This window comes from Dysidea avara, chromosome 4, assembly GCF_963678975.1.
Source record: "Dysidea avara chromosome 4, odDysAvar1.4, whole genome shotgun sequence".
NCBI lineage: Eukaryota > Metazoa > Porifera > Demospongiae > Dictyoceratida > Dysideidae > Dysidea > Dysidea avara.
The window spans coordinates 45,341,539-45,363,313 of NC_089275.1; the positions used below are offsets into that span (position 1 = coordinate 45,341,539).

General features: G+C 37.7%; 1 protein-coding gene across 1 annotated transcript in view; it reads right to left on the bottom strand.

Moving 5' to 3' along the window:
- Positions 1-10,322, bottom strand: part of LOC136254216 (uncharacterized) — a 30,698-nt gene extending 20,376 nt beyond the window's left edge. The window contains exons 1-3 of the mRNA XM_066046884.1: positions 10,221-10,322; positions 8,738-9,025; positions 1,012-1,062 (exon numbers count right to left, since the gene is read on the bottom strand). Coding sequence (XP_065902956.1) covers positions 1,012-1,062; positions 8,738-9,025; positions 10,221-10,236 — 355 coding nt within the window. The 5' untranslated portion in view covers positions 10,237-10,322. The remainder of the gene's footprint in view (positions 1-1,011; positions 1,063-8,737; positions 9,026-10,220) is intronic.
- Between the last annotated feature and the right edge of the window lie 11,453 nt (positions 10,323-21,775).

Below are 21,775 nucleotides of genomic sequence, written 5' to 3' on the forward strand. Positions count from 1 at the left end.
AGTCAGTCAGTCAGTCAGTCAGTCAGTCAGTCAGTCAGTCAGTCAGTCAGTCAGTCAGTCAGTCAGTCAGTCAGTCAGTCAGTCAGTCAGTCAGTCAGTCAGTCAGGCAGTCAGTCAGTCAGTCAGTAGAAAATTCCATTAAATAAATTATTTTTAAAATTCCTTGTGTATTGGTAGCTAGTGTTGTTTTTGTAGCAGCACTTTTGTAGCTACTGATCTAACGACATGCTAGCAAAGGCATGCTTTGTTATCTCCTGCGATGCCGAGAGCAACCATATTTACTAGTCTAGTACCTCATCTGGTACATCGCAGACCTTATCCACTGGGGCTTATCGATTAATCTAAGTCCCAGCGGATAGGGTCTGCGATGTACCAAACTATACACTTGCTACACTACTTAACTGATGAGTTGACACCTTGTTGTTATCCTTACGTAAAGTAGAGTAACAACTTTGGCGGTAAAAACTTTGGCAAATATTATTTTAATCACAAAGTTTTTTTCGGTCAATTTTTTCAACAGAGGGGTTTCGTCACACTTTTTAACCATCAAAAGTTTTTTTATTATACGGTATGTGAAAAATGTGTAACTCTTGAAAATAAAGCCGCTAATCAAGTACAGTGTAGTTATCTCATAGTTTTTCAGTATGCAAAAATGTTACATCAAATTTCTCTCTACACTGGTTCCTTCAATTTTCTGTAAACAATGAATGAAAGCATGTAGCAATTTTGCACCACCAAACTTCAAGTTGGTAGATAACAAATTTCACTGATGTACCATGTAAATACATACTTTGGTTGCCAAGTAACTGATGTAATGAAGAAAAATGCAGACGGTTAAACACACAAATTTCACAATCTGCATTTGTCCCATTCAATGTATAATAGTGATATACCTATCATTAGCTAAACCCTGGTCTCTATATTGTTGTTCTAAGTCTTTGGTGCACATATTAACAATTTTTATAATAATGACATGACATATATTATATGCAATTGTGTATATGTATTTACCAGATGACGATTCTTGATAGATATGACATGATGTAGTGCTTGGTTGAATTCCTGAAGATATAATAAAATAATATACTAAGTTCATACAGTTAAGCATAATAATTATGTGAGTTGATTTGGGAAAACTGGTCTTATTTCCCACATTCAAGTCTTGCTGAACAAATTTTGATTATGAAATTTGATAGTTTATTCAATCACATGTAGCTAGGGGTGGGCGGTATTTCGGCTATATCGTAAAACCGCGATATTCTGATGTAGCGATACAAGTATTGTCAAAAATTCTTGGAAACGATATTATCGCGATATCATGATTACCGCAGTGTTCTCCACTAATATTCGCATTAGCTAATTATAGTGCTGCTGTTTAGCTCCAGGAAAGATTGAAATACTCTAATAGAGCAGTCACCTATATACTCTAATAGAGCAGTTAAAGTAACTCTATAGAGCCTTCATGCGAATATGAAAGTAGCTACTGAAGGGACTTTATTATTATTGAGGAAAGAATATTTCTGCACATTGTGGCATTATAGCTAATAAAATGTGTATGAGTGAATGAGCTTTTGTTGCTATAGTTAGTAGTCTTTTAGTCATGCATGGGAATCTGTAGAACTCCTGAATTTATGTCATGCACTTGGGTGTGTAAGACACATCCTCTCCATGCTTAATTGTAGGTCTAGCTAATGTTGGTTATATCCATGTATAGTTCAATAAAATAATGGTTAATGCCATGTACATGTATTTTTGCACATCCATTCATGTTGCTGCAGGTTATATCACTTGTGTAGGTAGGTTAGAGCATCTGTCAAAATATCGTGATAATTAGTAATATCGTGATATTTTCCCATGATATATCGTGATAGTAAAATTTCAATACTACCCAGCCCTACATGTAGCTTCATGTTCTTGGTGAAAAATCAAATCTGCTGTCTTGGTCTGCTTTTGCTGGTTACTTTTCTCAAGCAAAGTGGCAATTCGTGCAAACAGTCTGGGTCTAATGGAGCTCTGTCCAGCCTGGGGATGGCTGCCTGTATGCGGCTGTACAGCTCTATGGTGTTGCATAAAGACCTGTGCTATAAATGTCCTTTCATTTTAACTAGTATTGAGACATGAATGGACCATAACTTGGCCTAATTCATCCGTACGCCTCCCTCTTTAATATTTATAAACAGCTTCTTGCTCTTCTCATGCCCCCACCACCCACCCCTTTTGGAGCTGGCCTGATACAGTCAACATCGAGTTAAAAACCATCTGAGAAACTTGGTTGTTGGCTTCTTGTACAGTGGATGGTCTGGAGGGTATGAAATTGGTGTAGAACATGTGAAAAGTTTGGTACATGTACTGAATATTTAAAACTGGATACTTTAAATAGGCAATAGGACTGGTTTTCTGAGACTACGTAGGTCATAAGTTATAGTTGCAACACACCCAATCGGTTTGTATCTCATTTGTAAACAACTCTACCCTCAGGTCTGTGGCCCTCAGGTGTCATGTTTACAAATCAGATACAAATCAAATGGGTGTGTTCTAACTGAATTGTCGTATGGGGCATGTGCAGATCAAAGGCACCCATTTGTAACATGGAAGGAACAAGAAAGCAAGGCTAACATGTGAACCACCAGTCTTATCGCCCATGTCAGCAGATTCGATTTTTTCACCCAGAACACAAAGCTACATGAATAAACTATCTAATTTCACAATTAAAGTCAGCTAGACTTTAGTGCTCTGGTTTTGCTGGCTGCTTTTCCCAAGCCCAGTGGCGATCCATACGTGCAGTGTGAAGCCTTAATGGAGCTCTGGTAGCCTGGGGATGGCTGTATGTGGCTGTACAGCTCAGTGGTGTTGAATAAATACCTGTGCTGTAAATTCCTTTCATTTTAGCCAGTTTTGAGACCTGAATGGCCCATAACTTGGCCTAATTCATCCCTACGCCTTCCCTTTCAAATTATTGAACAGCCTCTTGCCCTCCTTCCAGCCCTCCTTTTTGGAGCTTACCTGGTACAGTCAACCACAGTTTAAAAACTATCTAAAATGGTGGGAAACTTAGTTTTTGGCTTCTTGCACAATGGATGCTCTGGAAGGTAAGAAATTGGTGCATAAAACATGTGAAAATTTGGTACACATAGATTCAACCATTGGTGAGCTACAACACACTAAATACTTAAAACTGGCATCATTTTTCGATACTTTTAAATAGGCAATAAGACTGGTTTTCCAGATTGGGTCACACACAACTACAGAAAGGAGGTACTTAGCCATGTTACAATTATTTGTAAACCAGTTTACAACTGATCTGTAACACTGGCGGCAGTCTTTGATCTACCTACACACCATACTACAACGGTATGGTGCGTACGTAGATCAAAGGCTGCCGCCAGTGTTACAAATCAGCGGTTTACAAATAATTGAAACCAGTTTACAAATATTTGTATAACATGGCTAAAACCTCCTTTTGGCCACTCAGTTCAAAGACTTCAAACATCAGACCAACACAGGAAGTCGCAATCAAGGCAATGAATTTGGCTAATACATCAAATCGTTATGGAACAAATAAACAGTACTGTCTGACTGAAAGGGAAGCAGTACAACCACTGGGCTGAGTCACTATTATACCACCTGCTGTTTGCCAATAAATTAAGCTAACAAGATTATTATAGCGCTGCACCACTCAGCAATGAATATACTATACTACGGGAAATGTACTACCAATGAATTAACTAGCTAAACAATGAATTAACTAACCATCAATATGTTATTAGTGAGCGAATTGTTCATTGTACACAGTAGTAGCCAATATTATAGCCTTGTTTCTAGTTCCTTCCGTGTTACAAATGGGTACCTTTGATCTACGCATGACCTATACCACAAATCAGTTATAACACACCCATTCAGTTTGTATCTGATTTGTAAACAACTCCACCCTCAGGTCTGTGGCCTTCACGTGTTAAATCAGATACAAACCTCATGCGTGTGTTACAACTATAACATATATACGTACTTATGTTTAAATGAATGATATTTTTTAGAACTTTGTAGGGGGAGATAAAATAGAAAATCTACTTTATTTTCTATAATATTATTATTATATGTAATGAATTCAAGTTATGGAAATGAGGGTTTGCTTGATATGTGTACTTGATTCTGAAGGGTGCATAGCATCCGTGGGCAAGAGTGTACATATATATCCACATCAAGCAAGTCTTGAGCACATATGTGACCCCAACTCTTATGTAACACATCATAGGTAGCTGACTTCTACACACACAATACAATTTGCATTTAAAACCTACATAGCAATAGGTTTATTTCAAGTGTGGGATGTACAGGTGGTACAGGGCCATAGCTGTGACACTGTATTATTTGAATTTAAATTTAGATCATGTAAGAAATGAACAAGTGTGCATGGATCATGTTGTCAGCAAATCATTGATTACAAGATGAAAAAGCCAGGCATTTTAAACTACGGAGAATGAAAGTAGGAGTACCAGGATAGTGTCCCTGTAGTCAGTGCAGCAAGTGTCTATAATGATTACACCGGCTGAGAAAATGGTCAACAGCTCAGCAAAGAATATATACCTCTCTCAAGAAATTACAGGAAAGGGTGTGAGATCTAGTGACACAGATATACATGTTATGAGTAGGCTCAAGCCAAATATGCTTTTAAAATAGCCTATTATGCTTTTGAGCAGTGCTAAAAAATTCTGGCCTATTATGCTCAAAAACAGAAGAGGGTGGAAGTGCTGTTTGAAAATAGTACGTTAATTCCATACCTCTGTTTAGAATTTCACGTGAGCCAATAGTCGCAATACAAAACTAGCGAACAGTGGGGATAACTGTGGATCATTAGATATTTAGATTGTGTTTCATGTAAACATTACAATGGTGTACTTTGCTTTGTAAAATCACTTAGTTTTCAGGGAAAAACTGATGAAACACTTTTGTGCATACAGGTATGTATTTTCTTTAACAAGGCAATGATGCCACACTTAATTTGTTAAACCATCCACATGATTTAGTTCATTGCAGAAAATGATCATTTTGCATAATTCCATTTTAATGGTGCTTAAATTGCTTTCACCCTCCTCTGGCTCAAAATTGTGCTTTCAAAATTATTTTCTAGAGTTGGCTGTTTTATTAGAGTAAGTCAGCCTTTCTTGACTGCTGCATTAGAGTAAGTGACTGTTCTATTAGAGTATCTCAGTCTTATTTCTGCTAAGTGTCAATAATCCAGTGGTGGATCCAAGGGGAGGCACAGGGAGTAAATCCCCCCCCCCCCTCACATAAATACTCTAATAGAGTAGTTAGTTAAAGTCTGATACTCTAATAGAACAGTTACCACATATAACCTTATTGAGAATCCTCCATAGTTGTGTTGAGCATGAAAACTAGCACTATCCCATGCATGGGTATGCTTAGCCTGCTATTTTGCAAGAATTGCACGTGGTCTTGTGTATGCCACTCTTTAGGCTCATAGCTGAACTGACTACTCATGACTGTCACTTATTATACAACTCTTGGTCAATGTAGTCCACTTTGAAAGCAGCCACTCTACATCTAAATTTTCAGCCCTGGAAAAATGAAATAGCTTTCCCCAGACCCACCCTGGTGTACCCCACCCCCTTCCCATTTGCCAAACCCTGGAATCATGGAAGAAATAATAATAACACTGAACATTTTCTTGATATAAAATGCAGTATAAAAGTGTAGTGTGTTCATGTTTCACTGCATTTTTGGTATGCGCATTTTAATTAAAAATCTTGAAAATTGTCCTATTATGCTGGCATAACGCTTGATAATTTTGCTAGCCTATTATGCTCAAAATCATTCCAACATAATTGGCGCAAGTCTTAGTGATGCACCAATACCACTTTTTCACTACCGATTCGATACTGATACATTTAAGGCCGACACCAATCCAATACCAATACTTTGCTCTACATGCAGGTATTTCTCACAAAAACAGCTAGTAATTTGAATATTAGTTAATAAACCAGCTTACTAATCACATTTGCTAATCTCATTAATTGCAATTTGCTGGTTTAGTGGCTATCAATCAATAAGATAACAATAATTTATGGCTTCAATGAATCTTATTTTGTGGCTTACTGCCCTAGTAACTGGCTTATTTCAAAGGATTCACTACTTAGTTTATATTCAGCTTATTCTCAACTCTGTTGATGCACTATGTAAGCTGCTATCTTCAGCAGTAATTAAATGACATTTTAAAAGTATCAGTTGGTATTGTGCATTGATAGCTTAACCAATACAACTCATACTGATACTAGCATCAGTACTGGTGCATCACTATTAATTATGAGTTTGGGCATCAAGGTGGATTTAACAACCTGCTCAAGAGGAGTTGGAAAATCTTTGTTTCGTTGCAGTAGACACAAGGATACGTAAGTTATGATCGTTTGTTTATGTCATGTCGAAGCAATCATACGCGATCGATTTTTCTTCACGAATTTTGCCTTTGTGTGCGGTGAAGAAGGGCGAGTAAAGAAAACATTTACCCATGTAATTGATTCCCCTGTTCATAGCGAACACGATGGTGAAAAGTTTAGCTCCGTATCTCAATCTGTTGGTAATTTACAATGGCTTTTGTAAGCACTTGTAATTTATTTTCTCTATACTTGCTGTACAAATCGATTTTTCTGTTGTTGCTACTTTGTAGGGCTGTAACTCCCAAAGTTATTGGCAAATGAAGCTGAAACTTTGCCAGTGGGTACACTTGGCTAAGTAGATTATAAATATTTAATAAACAAGAATTCGAAGAAAATGCGATTGTGTCCTGTTTTCACAGATCCGGTCACAATAGGTTTATATACAATGTGAAACATGTTCATAGTGGTGCAGCATACTTCAAAAGGTCTGATATTTCTAGCTGCATTTCGATGAAGCTGTAGCATGGCAAATAATATTCCTTATGGGCAGTTGTATCCCATATAGTTGTAACATGGCAACCAATGCACTTGATGAGTACACATAATACAGCCTGTAGTTATACAACAGGCATAAGTGTCTTGTCTGGTAAGTGCACATTTAATTCCTACTTCAGTCATATACAGCCTGCAATAGAACTGAAGTAAATATAATGTCCACTAGTGCACTAGTACACTGTAGCTGCAGGTATAGATGACCTCCCTTTTTTATTTCTGTGATCCGGCTACACAAATGTAAAATTCTTTCACTTGTTTGTTTACTTTTACTGGCGAACCATCGCATACTTCATTAAAGCAGAATTGCAATAATTAGTAAAAAAATGTCTGGGCATTTGTTCAACTGCTCAATAATGTTATAATGAGTCTGGTGCCATTCTTTCTTTGCTTTCAGCTTTTTTCTACCTGTTATACATAACGAAGAAAATAATTAGTGCGTTTGCAATCAATCCAGTAACTGAAATTGCAACTAAATGTGTGCCTCAACTACCTTCATGCAACCAACTCCTTTTTCTCATTTAAAGTTGCATTGAATTTCTTCTCAACCCAATACAAAAGATGAAAAACATCTTCTCGCTATGCAAGACTATACAATTTACTGGAAAGCAATGTAGCCATTCCACGTTATGCAGTATTACACATGAGTAACAGAATGTGAGAGGTATTGGTTTGGTGTAATCAATGCCAAAAATGTATTCACAGCAATCCTAAACCTTTGCAAAGTTTTGTGAAATGTTAAACTTGTTATTTAACTGTCAACTGCCTGATGCTTGCCTGCCTGACTGACTGATACCTCTACTCAAGCATAACTCCACAATGGATAAGGCTGCCAGCTTGAATGTTTCACTGCTTGGTATTGCTTTACCACCCAAGATGTGTTTTTTTGCCAACTGCAACAACCCTACGGGTGCATGTATCATGGACTTAACTTTGTCCTCCTTTGTGTCCCATTTCTTTTTCCACTACCATGTAGGTGTTGATTCTTGGTAACATTAATGCATGATGGCTTCAGTACAGCTGGCTATCTACAATGAGAATCATGCACACTATTTCCATAGTAATTGAATTGGCTGCAGAGGTGCTACCAAGTTGTTATGAAGGAAAAATGAGACTGGTTTAAATTTTGGGTGACATTTTTGGCTCAAAACGCCTAAACCTTGATCACCACTATACAGAACTACCATACTGTATGATATACGAAAAAGCTTTCATCACTTGGCCTTTATACTCAAGAGTTAATTCATAATATATATACTGAGGAGAGTATCCTACTCTAATATACCCCTGTGGAAGGGCGTATCGTGAAGTTATGATGTAACACTTCCGAGTTCGCCCGTTTATCTTTGTTTAATTAATGATGTCATTAGTTGAACATGGTATTGATTGAACCCGTGCCTAACAACGTCGTTAGCAACCAAATTAACTCCAGCTCTAAGCGTTTCTCACCAAACTACAATCTTTCCTTCATGGGTTAAGACCGCTTCGTAGGCATTTCTTGCTAAGCCATTTGTGAATACAGCTATCCTGAGCGTCGTGAGTGTGAAATGGTGCTAACAATTATTGCACTTTTGTGGCTGCTCGTATGTCACAAACCACAACATCTTGTTGTTATGTCATAACTTCATGACATGCCCTTCTACACGGGTATATGAGAGTAGGATACTCTCCTCAGTATAGATATATATTATGAACTCCTGCTATACTGTATGTCTTATTAGCATCTTGGCCATGTGCATTCTACTTTATTATCAGTACAGCACTCATGACAATATTTTAACATATTGACATACCATTACTTATCATTTCTAGGATGTTCCTTGCTGCAGTATTCATCTTAATATTATTGAGTGACGTAATTAACTCATCCCAGCTAGCATCTGGTTTGCGTGCTAACCACTCCTTGAACATTTCAGTACAACACTTGTCAGCTTCATTCTGATTACTATCTTTTATTGAGTCAAGTAGGGAAGTGTTGCTATCTAACAGCTCCAAACCAAGATCGTACCACTTAGTTATAATCCCTGTTTTATCACAACGCATAGTGCGTTTAAGTTGCTTTAGCTCAGGATGACTCTTCCCTATTAGTACACTTAAGATTAATATACAATAACATTAAGTGTCTGTGTATAAATGCAATGGAATTTGTGTAGCTATACTGCATTATTATGCATTGGGTAGCAAAACAAAACAGAATTAATTATAGTAGTATGGTAATTCTACATACAGTGTAGAACAAATTAAAGTTTAAAACAAGAGTCAGTGGTGAACACTGACAAATATTCTTTTGGATACCAAAGCCAATATATTATACGCTTCATGGAAATGGCCAACTATATACCATACTTTGTAAGAAATTCTTACTTGTCTTAAAACCCTCACCCATTTCACTGTTACTGATCTGAATCAGAACCTATATATTTGTATGCAAAGTTTGTAAAGACTTTTTAGCTATTTTAAAAAGGTACAGTGATTGCTCAAAGTTGTTGCTGCAATAATAGTCCTGTAAAGTATTAATAAATAACCTCATAGCTAAATGTTTGCACTGTAGTAGATAGTACAACAGCAGCAGAGACACTTTGTATGACAGTTGTTAATCAGCGCAGAACTTTGACCCTCCCACGCACTGGGATTGAAATAATGGCAGTGGATTCTAAACTAAAAGTCAGTTCAATAACGTATCAGACTATTGAACCAACAGTAAAACTTAGGTTGCTAAATCGAAAAAAAAAAAAAAACACCTGGGGGTCAAACCCTGGGCTACCAGTGTGTTAGGCCAGTGTGCTACCCACTGTTAGCTATCCACCTTCCCCACTATCTTATAAATGTCACTCTAGATGTAACCTGTCTATAGTAAGAAGAGATGAAGACTGAAGAACTTGTGACCAAGGCTGAAACCGACTCTAACCCTTTAAAGATTAGCGGGCCCCCGAGCTAGATAGATAGATTATCAATTTTTGTCAAAAGACGTGGGTACACAGAAGGCTATAGCCTGCAAAGGTACTCCCCACACACAGAAAGACAACATACACACACGAGGCTCGCCTTTTAAGCATAATGATGTCTTTCACTGTCTGTGTAAAGGTCAGAAGCTTTTGGTGAGCTCAAGGCGAGTCTGTTTTGCTCGCTTCAACCCTAGCTCGCCTCGAACTCACCTTCATACAACCATTCGCAAAAATAAAACTTTCAGTTCAGTAATAAACCACTTCCCTGCGGCTATGAGTCAGTCTATAGTGCGGCATCATTGGGCATCATGTTGTACACTATAGTACTTACGAGATAACGGTTCCATCTGACTAGAGCTCGTGTTAATCTTTTAAATTGAATCTCTTTTCCTTGCTCTTTTCACTACGATCCATGCGGTGACGTCATAAAATTGTAAAATCGTGGGTGAAAAAAAATTTCCGTATCACCTGAGGGGTAGAATTTTCGAGGTTGAGCAATGTAAAAATAAAAATTTCGCGGATTTGCAAACAATCCCATCTGCTCGCCCATGATTATGTAATATATGGAGGTCTAAATTTTTCAAGGATCAAGACGCACGGTAGTGTGCGGCCCAAGAAGCCGGCGCGCCACACCGTGAGTACATTGACAGGAAGAAAGAAAACGTGATTTTCACATATATGTAGCTCAGTGATCCTAAGTGCCCGCCAAGAAGGGGAGTCTACATACCAATTTGGATGAAATTTTTTTGCAGTAATAAAATTTAATAATCAATATCACAAACAGCGACCTGGTGATTGTGGGTTTCGTCAAGGGTTTCGTCTCTTCTTCTTCAGTTTGGTAGGGCACTAGCCAAATTTAGTAGGGCCTAGGCCCTACAAAGCCCTGCTGTAGATACGCTACTGCACAGCAAACAACGTCGTGTTTCGTAAGCGCACGGAGTCACGGAGGGGTGGTTTTTTTTTTAAGTCACGAAAGCGTGATAATTGCATTTTCGTGCCCGGCTTCTTGGACTGCACGACACACCTGTGTCATTTTACGGAATTTTACGGTTTGGTAGCATTTCAGAGATTGCTGGACGAGAGCTTCGGACCTTTGCCTCTGCAGCCTTCTTCAGGTTTTAGCCTTGTCTGCGCTTTTGCCTGTCTCCTCTTAATGACAACAGCCAGAGAAGGAAGAATTCAATGCTAAGATTGAACGAAATTTAGAGGAATTTCGATGTTACAATGAGTCACGTCCGGCTAGCTGCTGCTGGTGAAATCATAGTAACATAATTGTTTTATACTATGACCTTTCATACAGTAGTGAGTTAGCTACCTGTAGCTAAGTGGTGAGGTCTGTATTTAATTAGCTAATAATCGTTTGAAAGTAGCTATAATGCCAACTCCATTTCCGCGTTAAAGGGAATTGGTAGGGGGACTATATAGCTAGTTAGAGCAAAAAAATCCTTTGCAGTAGTCAGGTACAGGAAGTCTGAATGACCGAGTAATTATAGAGAAGCAATGCACGGGAAAAGGAATTCTTTGAAAGTGTCAGCAATGTCTGTGTGTGTTCGTAATTTTGTATGTGTAAGAGTGGTAGCTAATAAAATGATGCAAAAGTTCATAATAACACTACCAATGAAAACAATATTAATAATGATTCTGTTGCGTGCTCAAGTCTCAACACTAAGACGTCAACAACCTGTTATTGTATATCGAAAATAAAAAGCAAGCATAATTGTAACCAACGTACAATTTCAGTTTAGCCATTGTATGGCTACCATTCAGCCTTACAACAGTGGAGATATCCAACATACAAAACACTCCAAGGCATTGCTTAATATAATAATTATAGTCCTGAGATTATAAAAACTGTCTTTAGGCCCATTCCCATTGCCATTCCTATTGAAGTAGTTACTAGATGTCACCAATCATAATATCTTTGCAAATTAATGAGTATCTATGTACATACAACCAATAAACAGCAACACAGCTATAAAGTGCACCAGTAACTAAAAAATAATACTATGTTCTATCTTTTATATAATCAAATAGTATTGCTGGAATGATATTTAGTTAATTAGTATCTATTAGTACTTATCAAGGGCAGATTGTTTACTTGTAAGTTGTTATTGTATGTTCACAATCCTAGGTCTGTACACAATCATCTTCTCCCAGTGGTGTATCCATGGGTGGGACCTAAAGTGATGAATGAAAATCAAGTTCTCTGGTGTTACTGTGTTAGACAAGTCGGTTGCATTGAGATAAAAGATTCAGTGATGACTGAATTAAGCCATAGCTATGACTGTTTTAAGAGTCAGGCTGGAGTAGAATGAGCTGCGTACAAGCGCAGATGAGCTAAAAAGAGAGCAATGTAATAAGTTAGTTTTCATTTCTAGCTTCTATATAATTAGCATTAGACTAGCTACAGGAACAGCAGCGTAGCATATTATTCGCTAACTAGATACATTTATGCACTTTTGAAACAGTGTTTAAACCAAATGTACCTAGAGTCCACTAAGGATGGACTTGCATTTTGTGCTAGTTAGTTGCATGGGTTGAAATGTGTGGGTGAGTGTGCCCACCCATCCCTAAAGGGCTGGCTTTGCCACTGTCTTCTCCTTGTTAAGCTTACTTAATTGCAACATTGTTGTAGGAAAAATTAATAACAGACAAGAGAAGCACTTCCTGACATAGGCAGATTTATGTCTGGTATAGCTGGATGAATGAAGGGCATACACTTTCTAAGACTCTAGTTTGATGTCTGCTGAGAAAAAATTTAAATGAGGCCTCCTATATATAGGTTTGAATTTGGAGGCTATTTAGTTAACAAAATGCATTTTTTGCAAAGCATATATAATTGGTTAGATAGATAAACCCTGTTTGATGGTAAAGTGTACTAAACATAAGATAGCAATGTAATAATTTCCAAAAATTGTCAGTTATGACATTAGAATTGTGACTGTTCTATTAGAGTAGTGACTGCTCTATTAGAGTATCTTGATCTTTAGCACAAAAATTCAAACTTGTTTGTCTCATTTTCTTCACAGTGTACAGTTTGTAATTGTAAAGTGCATTTATAACTGTTATCTTCTATTTGCTTGTTAACTTTCTGTACTTCTGAATACAGTGTGAATGCATGATTTCTATTTCTGGTGCCAATACAGTCTTGTAAGTCCCAGGGGAAAACAGAGGAGCCAGGAGGAAAAGCTCCCCTTGGCCCCCCAGATCCGCCTATGCTTCCTGACCTACTCCTATCTATACAGGAAGGCCTAGGGTTCACTGTTTCTGTTCAGAAAATGATCACTGTTGATATTTAAATCCTATGCTCTGTGGTCATATGTGACCAAATCAACAACAAACCATGCAGGCTTCCACACACATTCAGTTTTATGCCTTTGAAGCACCATAAATTAATGTAGGGGTATGCTATTAGTTTCAATTTTGGCCTGTTACTGATTTCACTAAAGGTGTTTGAAGCATTTAGGTTGATAGCGTACTGAGTAGTCAAGTTACAGTTAGAGAATTGGATGTGCGTGGAAGCCTTGTTTTGTCAAATTCAGTCCCATATTAACAATTCTATGCCCTGAGTTTTGTTCCCCCATCAGTACATCAATTTAACAAAGGCACAGGGTACAATATAATAACTGCACGAGTAATACTTTATTGTAATATCAAGTATGTTGAATGTATTGAAAACCATAACTGATCCCAAGAGCGTAGGCAGGGGGGTTCAGATGGTTCGGACGAACCCCCCCTTTCAGAGGCAGAATTTTTAAAAAACTAAAAATCCCACCAAATATCACAGCCCTGGAGCTCTCCGGTAGCTTCTTGCCCACTGGCGCTCCTCTGTACTACTCTTGAAAGTCACATCAATTCAAAATCCATCTGATCATTTCAACATCCGGACCTTCATCAAATTCTGTCATCATTCTACTACGTCTTCATCCAGTAACAAACTTGAACATGTTTTTACGTCATCTAATCAACAAAGAAACTTCTACTTCAACAGACTTCCTCGAACTTTCAACAGCTTACCAGTAATTGGCCTAACTCAACCCTTTGTTACCATTAAAGTTCAACTAACTAAAATCCTATGGCAGCATTTTATGAGAAACTTCGATCCAGACAACCAGCATAGTTTCCATTTTACATGTCCTTGTAGCATCTGCTCCAAACATCCCAAGCCACCCAACTTTGATACATTTAGCAGCTAATTGTAATTATATCAGCAATGATAAGTACTTAATTTAAGTTATGGGATCTGGTACTTACCAGATTACCTTTATATATAGTGCAATTGTATACGAACTCACTTTTATTGTTGTGCAACCATGTACACCTGTAACATTGCACTATAAAGCTAATAATTGAATAATTGAATTGAATCACATTAATGCTGAACCATTGTAAATCATATCTGTTGCATCACGTGATTAATTGGCACAAAATTCACCTGAATTGTCGTTATTAAAATTTTTACCATTAACCTACCATCACAGCCATTTCTTGGCCGCCATTTTGGATTTCACATCTTTTTTCACCATAGCCTTTTCAAGGGCCGCACTCCTTTTTTTTACAGCTTGGCTGTTTTTGATTAGATTACACTTCTTTTTGTATTTGTATACCCCAAAGCCGGCCTATGGCCAGCTTTGGGGCTTTTTAACCTATATATTTTTCTTTACCACAGGAAAAAGAAAAAGATGAAGTAGATTTTATAAATACTTTAACTCATTCTGATTTTATTTTATCAGTAAATGTACAAATTATATATATGATGCATATATTTATTACATGTCAGTTAATCCCCACAGGATAATTTGCAGCTGATCTCTCTACTGGGTGAATTGAAATGTAGCTGAACTCTCTACAGGGTGATTTGCTTGTACATAGATGAACTCTTTACAGAATTCTCTCTACAGGGTGACTTGACTCTAGCAGAACTCTCTGCAGGGTTATCTGTTTGTAGTTGAATTCTCTACAGGGTGATTTGTTTGCAGCTGAACTCTCTACAAGGTAACTTCTTCTAGCTGATCTGTCTACAGGGTGACTTGTTTCTAGCTGGTCTCTCTACAGGGCGATTTGTTTGTAGCTGAATTCTCTACAGGGTGATTTGTTTGCAGCTGAACTCTCTACATGGTGGTTGCTTTGTAGCTGAACTCTCTAAAAGGTGACTTCTTCTAGCTGAACTCTCTACAGGGTGATCTTTTCATAGCTGAACTCTCTACAGGATGATTTGTTTGCAGCTGAACTCTCTACATGATGATTTCTTTGTAGCTGAACTCTCTACAGGGTGATTTGTTTGTAGCTGAACTCTCTACAGAGTGATTGATTTTTTTGCAGCTGAACTCTCTACATGGTGGTTTCTTTGTAACTGAACTCTCTACAGGATGATTTGTTTGTAGCTGAACTCTCTACAGGGTGATCTGTTCGTAGCTGAACTCCCTACAAGGTAACTTCTTCTAGCTGATCTATCTACAGGGCGATTTGTTTGTAATTGAGTTCTCTACAGGGTGATTTGTTTGCAGCTGAACTCTCTACATGGTAGTTTCTTTGTAGCTGAACTCTCTACAATGTGACTTCTTCTAGCTGAACTCTCTACAGGGTGACTTGTTTCTAGCTGATCTCTCTACAGGGTGACTTGTTTCTAGCTGAACTCTCTACAGGGGATTTGTTTGCAGCTGAACTCTCTACATGGTGGTTTCTTTATAGCTGAACTCTCTACAAAGTGACTTCTTCTAGCTGATCTCTCTCAGGGTGTTTTGTTTGTAGCTGAACTCTCTACAGGTGATTTGTTTGTAGCTAAACTCTCTACAAGGTGATACTTCTAGCTGATCTCTCTACAGGATGACTTGTTTCTAACTGAACTCTCAGCAGGGTGATCTGTTCAGAGCTGAACTTTCTACTGGGTGATTTGTTTGCAGCTGAACTCTATACATGGTGGTTTCTTTGTAGCTGAACTCTCTACAAGGTAACTTCTTCTAGCTGATCTTTTTACAGGGCATGTTTGTTTGTAGCTGAGTTCTCTACAGGGTGATTTGTTTGCAGCTGAACTCTCTACATGGTAGTTTCTTTGTAGCTGAACTCTCTACAATGTGACTTCTTCTAGCTGAACTCTCTACAGGGTGACTTGTTTCTAGCTGATCTCTCTACAGGGTGACTTGTTTTTATAGCTGAACTCTCTACAGGTGATTTGTTTGCAGCTGAACTCTCTACATGGTGGTTTCTTTGTAGCTGAACTCTCTACAAGGTAACTTCTTCTAGCTGATCTTTCTACAGGGTGATTTGTTTGTAGCTGAATTCTCTACAGGGTGATTTATTTGCAGCTGCATATAGGGTCTTAAACTTTTGCCATAAAGTAACAATTGGAGTCATAGATGAATAATTAGAATAGAGCATAAGTTTCTGTCTTTTGATGGAGTTGGGTCATGTCTATTCTAGACCACAAGTAAATTGCATGATAAGTCGGTTCAATAAGCCATACTGGCTATTGAACCCGACCCTAACCCTAACGCTAATACTACTTTTCATGTCCCCTAAAGTCAAATGCTCGGGCAACTACTAGACGAGAAAATAAAAACCTTTGGGTTCAGTAACCATTTCCTTAAAATAATGGCACCAAAAAACACAACCACGACTGATTTTTCTCTGATTAATCTACATGTACACACACTGTTAAAACGAGGTGTTACAGGTACACCCATCGTAAAGGTGTTCATGTACACCCATGGTATTTACAACACCCTAGGGGAGTATTGTAGCACTTGGGGTGTTGTTGAACACCACAAATGTCATTTTACTCCCCAATAATAGCTAAGCCACCCTAAGGGTGTTTGCCTACACCTAGGTATATTGAAACCCACAATTGGATGCTTCTATTGAAGATTAGGTTATAAGTACAGTTTGCTAACTTCTATAAGAGTGACTTGGAAACAACTATATGGTAAGTATAAGGTGTTGCAAATATATTATTGCGTACTGCTAATGTGCTTTGTTGTTGGTAGTCATTGAGTATAAATTGAAATCAACATGAAGGTTACTGGAATGCTATGGCAAGCCTACATTTCTTTTCAACAAAATGCCACCATGGAGAGCACTAGAACACCTTTAAAGTGTACTGTGACACCTTTATAGCTATTCCTAGAACACCTTTAGGGAGTGTTACAATGCCCTTGTAACACCTTTTAGTTGCTCCTAGAGCACCCCTGGGGAGTACTACAACTCCCTTCAAAGGAGTTTAATTTAAACAGCAGTTAGAACTCCCCCAAAGGTGATTGGATTACACCCTATTTTTAACAGTGCATGCTTAATTACTTTTGTACTCAACACCAAGCCCATTAATCGTCAACCTTGCTTTAGCGCTTGCATGTGACCAAGGACTTATTTATGTACCTTACTTGTTTTAATAACAATGGTTCTCCCCCTGACGTCAGCTGTCTTGATCTCAAAATACACAGTCAACATGGATTTTCTTGGTTGTGTGGTAGTTAGTTGTGGCATGAAGAGTTTCAGAGCGATAGAGGTAATAATGATTGGGTTACAGGTAGGCTGAATTTGTACCATTTTAACATTCACACGATGTTCAGTCCTTTAAAATCCTCAGTGTAGTGGTAATGTAATTTGTATACAGTGCACTTCTGCTTCACTGGGCCATGTGACTCACTACCATGAGTAATATGTCAAACTGGCAACATGGCAATGCGGGATCTCCTTTATCGGTATCTCTTTTAGAGTATTGTAATAGTGATAATAACTGAGTGCCAAAAACTCCACATAGCCATTTTGTGAACAAAATAGAGGTATTCTTTCTTTACTGAACACATGTACATTAACATGTACAAAGTTCACAGTCCGGCAGAAGAAGTGGCTTTTTGGCTGCCTGAACCTTGCAATATGGTCTATAGTTTATTTTATATCACAAAATATTTCTCCATACTATGGACTACTCAAAACCACCTGCTGGACCTCCGTCAGCATTGGGCAAATTGGGAAATTAACTCAGGAATTTCTAGTATTTTGGTCATTCCATGCTAAATTATCAAAGAAAATAAAATGTTAACCCACTCTTTTCAAATTTCTTCAAAATTGCCATAGAGACAGTGCATCATGAGTCAAAGTCATACACCAAGTTTCATTTGATTCTTTTGATTACATTCCGTGTTATGCCTGTTTGCTTTACTGTAGGTATTTACTGCATTTGTGATTGCACAATACTTTTAATATTCAACTCAGGGGCGGATCCAGGGGGGGAGGGGGGGCTTTGGGGGCTGAAGCCCCCCCCCCCCCCCCCCTTCATATTTAGGCTTTACTTGATCAATATGCTGAGTATTATAATGAAATTTTCTCTTAGCATAATTATATGATCACTAATAATACAAATACTCATAAAACCACCTTACAAACATCTTTCCAAGGCATTATTAGTGGATTTATGCTAAAGTTTATGCAACGAGGACCCGGATCAGCATTGGAGGTGTACAAGATCGAGATACTCTAATAGAGCAGTCAGCTAACTACTCTAATAGAACATTCACTGGAAACATGTAGTTGGTTCTGTTATAGAATTTTTCCAAATCTGCCTGCACCTATACATACAATGAAGTGCATTGGTCTGTTTAAAGGGCTTCATTCATCCACTTGTGTAGTTAATATATATGGCAATACTTAATTCAGGTACACAATTCCATTGAAAATGCTCTCAGATTCAATCTTGTATTGTTCAAATTTCAAAATTTTCTACGTTCAACATTATTATTCTAACATGCACCTATTCAGTGTTGTGCAATTGTGAGAGGGGTGCATCATGTACTTGGTTGTCTGTACCTACCCAAACTTTTCCATAGCAAAATGCTTTAGAGAGCCATACCTATAATCTAAAGGCAGTATATGAAATATCTACAGGCAGAAAATATTATGAATTTTATGTGGAAATGTCTCCAAATTGCAGTATTGTAGCATCTATTTTTCAAAAATTTCCTGGGGAGGGCATGCCCCCAGACCCCCTAGTTCCAGCATGCTTTGCACACCTCTACCCAAGAGATTAGTACTGTACCTTGAGTTAGCCACCCCCCCCCCCCCCCCTTTTATAAATCCTAGATCCGCCCCTGTAACTATACAATGAAACCTGTCCAACTGGATCACTGTATACTAAGGTCACCTGATTTAAACTGACCATTGTAACAGACTCCTAATTTTGTCATTTATGTATACAGTGACATTAACATGTTTAATGCAACCACCTCCTTAAAAAGGCAGACCTGGCAGAGGTGACTAGAATGAACAAGTTCACTATTACTTTTATGCTGAGCGATTAAGTAAATTTATGCTAGTTAAATTAATGTAATCTCATTAACTAAATGGTTTTAGATATAAGTAAATTGTCTAAGTTCTGTTTTCAACATCAGCTTGGCTTTCTGCATTGAATAGAGCACATGTAAAGTAGTAAATGATGGGATCCATGCCAAAATAGCCAAGCTGCGGACAAAATAGCCAAACTGTGAAGTAAATCATCAAGAAATTGCTGCAATGATTAAAATTTCAGCTACACCAATACTTTTAGTTTATAGCTAATTCTGAATGATGCAGTTGTAGTACCACTACACCCTTTGCACAGCTTGACTGTGTTGAAACCAAGCACTGTCCCTGTCTACCATTGCATTTCATAGAATATCGGCTGTATACTTACGTATATGCAGTATACATGCACACATTCAGCATGCTCGAGCTCTATTATGAATAAAACCTAATTTGCACCAAATACATTGTGTGCCGCACACATACATATGGCAGGCTATTGCTGACCCCAATATATGCTGTTGATAAATGGCAATAGAGAAAATCGTTAGTGGAGCAAATAGGTGGCAACAGGAAAGACTTTTAAGTCTAAGTTTGTTTATATGATGGATGCTCTTAAAGGCTGGATTCATGTTTTCCACACGCAATTGCCAATTGTATGAATAACTTTGTGTCTGAAATTTTTCTTCCTCCAATGCTAAATGTTATGGCTCATAGCTGACAAAATTTCAATCAATAACTTATTTCAAAATGAATCATTAAAGTGGTAAAATTTGGTGTGTGGAAGACCTTTCTTGCAAATTTGGTCACAAAATGGCTGGTACGTTGAGCACTTTTATATCATTGTAAGTTCTCTCTTGCATGCCAAATTGTAAGGTTACCAAAATTCTTATCCAAGAGGAGCAGCATGCAACTGTAGGAGAATAACATACCTTAAAGAATTTGATTTAATGGCCATTTCAATGAAAATAACAAAAGGTAAAGACAGCTAGTGATCGAGCAGAAGTGAGTGAGAACAGACATAACTTCAGTACAAAGGGCATGTCATGATCTGTTTACTGTACATAAAAAATGTTGATTAAGAGGTAGCACAGTCATACATACGTGTGTATCCTTATCTCAGAGGCTTCAGAATAGTATTGTGAGGGTCTCTAGCTATATAAAACATAGCTAGAGGCTCTCACAATACTATTCTGAGACCCCACTATACTCTTTTCTTCGAAAGTTGTCCTGATCTCAGAGGTTTAATTGTATGTGTGTTTAATAGAAATGGGACCTTAGACAAATATTCTGATTATCATGGTGTCCACATTCAGGGTATATAGGGGGTACAAGAGGCAGCTACTGTACTGCATGGATACCACATATGATGCCCAAATAAGGCATAACTTCCATTATTTCTTGAAAATAAGCTAAGTTAGCAAGATGATAGCGGAACAGGTGTGAAGAATCTAAACACCAGGCAGTTAATAAGCATAGATGAAGAACACACATATGCTATTCACTGTATAGTGAGTGCTTTGTGACATACTCCGCAAGTATATAGCAAGTACTAGTTTTTGAGCTTACATTTGATGAGCTACATATGTGTACATTAACTTCTTTATATATAAAACTCAAATTCCATCTTTAGCACCAATGTGTTATGGTTAGATTTTGAACATTTTGTAATACTGCACCTGATATATTGCTTGCTCTTCATGCACTTTAGCTGGAGAAAGAGTGCTTTTTCACACCAGCAAAACCAAAAAGAGGCAAACTATTATCACTGAGACACTCATAATGATTTAGAAACATTTAACAGGAAAAGGCCAGAATTAAATTTCCTACCAGAAAACTGTGTTTGTTCTCTGAAGTCTAAAAGTAATGGTAACCATTATAAACAAAAATAAGAAAGTCAAGAGAGCAGGCATGTGAGCACATAAAATTTGCCTACTTTTCGAACTTTAATCGCCCATAACTTTTTGCACCAATATGCTAATAGCTTTGAAACTTTAAGCAGGTATTTAGCAATTGATTGGCTTTATAATACAAGTAGCAGAATGCAAATATATTACTCCAGTACTGAGATATGTCCTGTTGTGTGACAGGTTGTAGTTTGTGCCCACAGGCCCTATGATAGTTATTGAGGCATACGTAACTATGGTATACATAATGATGCCTTCAGAGGTTTATGGGACTATTTAATTATTCAGTTTTTTCTGACATTAATTGTAATAACTTAGATTTGTTAAATGGTCAGGTTATCAAACAATTGTGGGTAAAACTGAAACTCACAGAATCAATTTTGTGAAATATGTATGGTTTCTATGCAGCTAATTAAACTTTGGCTGCTATGGCAAAATGCCCAAGGCTGACACGTCACACCTGTCCAGCAGGTGGAATATTGTTTTAGGTGTATAGGACAATCCAAAAGTGCATTAAAATAAACTATAGACCATTAGAAACTTCACTCTGCTGTCTTCCAGACTATCAGTATAAAAATAGGATATTTATACTAGAAGCTTTGATAACGTGTAAGTTTTCTGCATGGCCATTTGCAATGATGCAGCATTGGGTGTATCGATAATTATTGTGTCACAGTAATATGGCAATATATCACGTAATACAAAG